Here is a 3,959-nt window from a genome sequence, read left to right as displayed (position 1 = left end):
AAAACTAGATTTTACCAGTGTCAAGCCAAAAGCAAGTTTGAAGTCCGACTACCTAGAAATACTAATGATGTTTAAGACAAGTTTTCCGAACGCCTTCACAACAAACGCTAGCTAGCTCTTATGAAGCTAATTACAGGTCTGGGGTGACGAGCATACAAGGCCTAGCTTACAGAACAGAAATATCATCTTGCAAACGTTGTAGACTGAACAAATTACAAGCGCTAAACTACGGAGTTTTCATGGCCATAATTGCAACTTAGACTTGATACAAAAATTTACAAAGCACTAAATACACAAAAACCACTTACGAAGATTATTTGACTCGTCTTCAGAAAGTTGTTTATCAGCGTCGTGGCCTGGGAGACTGCAGTTGAAAACCAAACTTCGACCACTAGGTTTTGTGAGTTTGATACGCAAATCAGGATGTGCTTCTAAGGGGGCATCATCCTCCATCTTTTCTGGAGCACTCACATCATCCTCAGGGATGCTAGGAGAAACACTACCAGCCAGATTAATCTCTACATCGACAGAACTAAATCTAATATATTTGAGATAAACAGTGCTTACACTCCATCTTGATATTCTTTGCGTATAACGATATCACATCCATCGGTTTTTACTACTTTGAACCCTTCAGGAGGGTTGCAGAAGAAAGCGTTTGCCTTTTCTTGTTTGATTTCATTGGTCAGAAACTGGTTGAGCTGACGGTCAACTGGAGAACATACGTATACACAACCAGAAATCTTACCTTGAGATGAAGAGAACCAAGTCGAAGTAGTAAGATGTTTAGTAGTACTTGGTTTACTTAAAACCTGGGTTCCTTTGTTTGCAAATGTCAAGCGAGCACCGAGCAACACACGAGCAACAAGTCTAGACATTTCACGCCGCAATTGGAACCTTAACAGAAATCCCTAACCCTGATTCACTAAAACGTGCCCACAAGCTCAACTTTCCAACGTTCGATCATTTTCAGTTTCTAGAGGAAAAGGAACTTGAATAAACTGTGTTAGTCCAGAAGATAGAGTTTTCTCAGTTGATTCAAATTTTTTTTATATGAGTTTGCAGATGATGTTTCAACTGAACGCGCGCTTTTCGAACGAAAGTTTAGTCCTATCGTGATTTACATTTCTCAAACTTTTGCTGTGTTCTCACACAACAAAAGTATAATTTCCGATCTAAAGAATCTATTCTGAGCTATACGTTCGGTAGATTACTTTTTTGTGTTTCACTCAACTTAATAGTTAACTGTGGTTTTGCCTCAGCTCACTATCGGTTTTTTTAAGGTTTTCACGTAAATGCTAGCTTCGACCTTATCGTTAACCGTTTTTATCCACTTTTGCCAGTTTTTGTGTACTGTGTGTTTTTTAACGGCCCTAAACTTACTGCTTGCATTTTTAAGACAGTCTATATCATTAGCCATGAAAAATTCATGCAAAAGACCTGGTTGCCGTTTCGCTGTTACATCTGGCATGCAATGTGACAACTGCAAAGGCTGGTTCCACGAAGCGTGTACAGATCCAACAGCAACAGCCCATAGCAGACTCAGCAAGTCTGATCGTACGTGGGTATGTATTACATGCAACACTGATACCGTAGTTATGCTGGGTACCATAATTACTTTACTAACAGGTCCGAGAGAGAAGTTGTCTAAAAATTTGGTAAATGACAGTAACACGACGGGTAACAAAACTGGAATGCACAGGGCAGACAAGAAAAGGGATATCAACAGGTCGGCTATCGACGGTGCAGGTGAAAGCACGGGTGATGACGTGCTGAAACTCAGCACCATCTTAACATCGACGGTGATCGACTCCCTCAGTAAACTTGGGTCCTCCAAGGAAGAGTCCTTGAATGAAACAACGGTTCGCAAAAACCCTGTGGGTGGTTGGACACACGTTAACAGGAGTAAAAAGGATCAAGCGTCACCGCCGAAGCTGAACATCCCAAGTACTGTGCAGAAATCAATTGGTGACTTGACCGCATAGTCTACCCCCAAGACTGTCCACCCCGTCATCACTGAGCCCAGGAATCGAAAACGCGCTCTGACATCCAAACAACAAGGTACCAAACCTAGAAGCTTTGGAAAACCTGGGAAACCAATTACTGTCATAATCATGAACCTTATCGACAACCCCGACCTTCCTCTCATTATGCAGGACAAAAACGAGAGGATGCTCTGGGGAGAGTTGAACAAGAAGCTTGAACTCCCTAGAACAGAGCCTTTGACGGTCACATGGCTTACTCGGAAAAAGGACTCTAACCACCAAAACCACCCGAGGCTGCTTCGTGTTACACTTAGGAATGCTTCCGACGTAGAGGACGTCCTTCTAGCGAGTACTTACTTACGCCTGTTACCCCTCGTGGAGGAGCATAGGCCGCACACCAGCATTCTCCATCCAACTCTGTCCTGAGCCTTCCTTTACAGTTCTTTCCAGTTAACATTCATCCTCTACATATCTGCTTCTATTTCCCGACATAATGTGTTCTTTGGCCTTCCACTTTTCCGCTTCCCTTCCGGATTCCAAGTTAGGGATTGCCTCATGATGCAGTTTGGTGATTTCCTTAATGTATGTCCTAACCACTTCCAAAAGCTTTTCCTAGTTTCCTCTTCAGTTGGAAGCTGGTTTTTCCTCTCCCATAAAACGCTGTTGCTGATAGTATACGGCCAGTGAATGTTGAGTATTTCGCGTAGACAACTGTTTATAAATACTTATGCCTTCTTGACGATGGATGTAGTAGTTCTCCACGTTTCAGCTTCGTACAGTAGGACTGTCTTGACGTTCGTATTGAAGATTCTGATTTTGAAACTAGTTGACAGTTGTTTTGAGCTCCATATGTTCTTCAATTGTAGAAATGCTGTCTTTGTTTTACCAATCCTCGTCTTTACGTCTTCATGCGATCCTCCTTGTTCATCAATGATGCTTCTCAGGTACGTGAATGTTTCCACCTCTTCCAGAGTTTCGCCATCAAGTGTGATTGGGTTGGTGTTCTCCGTCTTATATTTGAGAATCCTGCTTTTTCCTTTGTGAATGTGGAGGCCTATCAATGCAGAGGCTGCTGCTACATTTGCGGTCTTCATCTGCATTTGTTCGTGTGTATGAGAAAGGAGGGCTAGGTCATCTGCGAAGTCCAAATCATCTAATCGATTTTGAGAATTCCATTGTATTCCGTATTTCCCCTCAGATGTTGAAGTCTTCATAATGCAGTCAATCACTAGAAGGAAGAGGAATGGGGAGAGTAGACAGCCTTGTCTGACTCCGGTCCTTACTGGAAATGCATCTGTCAGATGTCCTCCATGCACCACTTTGCACTGTAGTCCATCGTATGAGTTTTGGATAATGTTGACGATCTTCTGAGGAACTCCATAGTGTAGAAGAATTTTCCATAATGTTCTCCAGTCCACGCTGTCAAAAGCCTTCTCATAGTCAATGGAGTTGACGTATAGTGATGAGTTCCACTCAACTGATTGTTCAACGATGATCCGTAGTGTTGCAATCTGGTCTGTGCACGACCTATCCTTACGGAATCCAGCCTGTTGATCTCAAAGTTGGACGTCTACTGCGTCTTTCATCCGACTCAGCAGCACTCTATTGAAAACTTTTCCTGGTATTGATAACAAACTGATGCCTCTGTAATTCTCACATCGGCTCAGATCTCCTTTCTTTGGTATCTTGATGGGATATCCTTCTTTCCAGTCCGTTGGCACTTGTTCTTCCACCCAAATCTTCTTGAATAGAAGGTGAAGCATGTTTGCAGTCACTTCAGTATCTGACTTTAATGCTTCAGCTGGTATATTGCCAGGTCCTGCCGCCTTCCCACTTTTGATTTGTCTGATGGCCATCTTGACTTCTTCGATAGTTGGTGGAGTGACATCTATTTGAAGGTCTGTGTGGGCTGCTTCGATGTTCGGTGGATTCGATAGGGCTGGTCTATTCAGCAGTTCCTCGAAGTATTCTGCC

At 42.9% G+C, this 3,959-nt stretch overlaps 1 protein-coding gene across 1 annotated transcript; it reads right to left on the bottom strand.

Annotated features, from left to right (window-relative positions):
• Positions 1-285: 285 nt before the first annotated feature.
• On the bottom strand, positions 286-891 carry Smp_181220 (hypothetical protein; the record flags this gene model as incomplete). Its single annotated transcript, XM_018791241.1, has 3 exons — positions 749-891; positions 568-712; positions 286-532 (listed from the first exon to the last, which is right to left on the bottom strand). Exons 1-3 carry the CDS (start codon positions 876-878, stop codon positions 286-288), a joined length of 522 nt encoding a protein of 173 aa, XP_018645577.1. The 5' UTR covers positions 879-891.
• Positions 892-3,959: the final 3,068 nt, after the last annotated feature.

This window comes from Schistosoma mansoni (assembly GCF_000237925.1).
Source record: "Schistosoma mansoni, WGS project CABG00000000 data, chromosome 3 unplaced supercontig 0141, strain Puerto Rico, whole genome shotgun sequence".
Taxonomy (NCBI): Eukaryota; Metazoa; Platyhelminthes; class Trematoda; order Strigeidida; family Schistosomatidae; genus Schistosoma; species Schistosoma mansoni.
The sequence above is the reverse complement of the archived record's forward strand: the minus strand, read 5'-3'. Positions and strand labels throughout refer to the sequence as shown.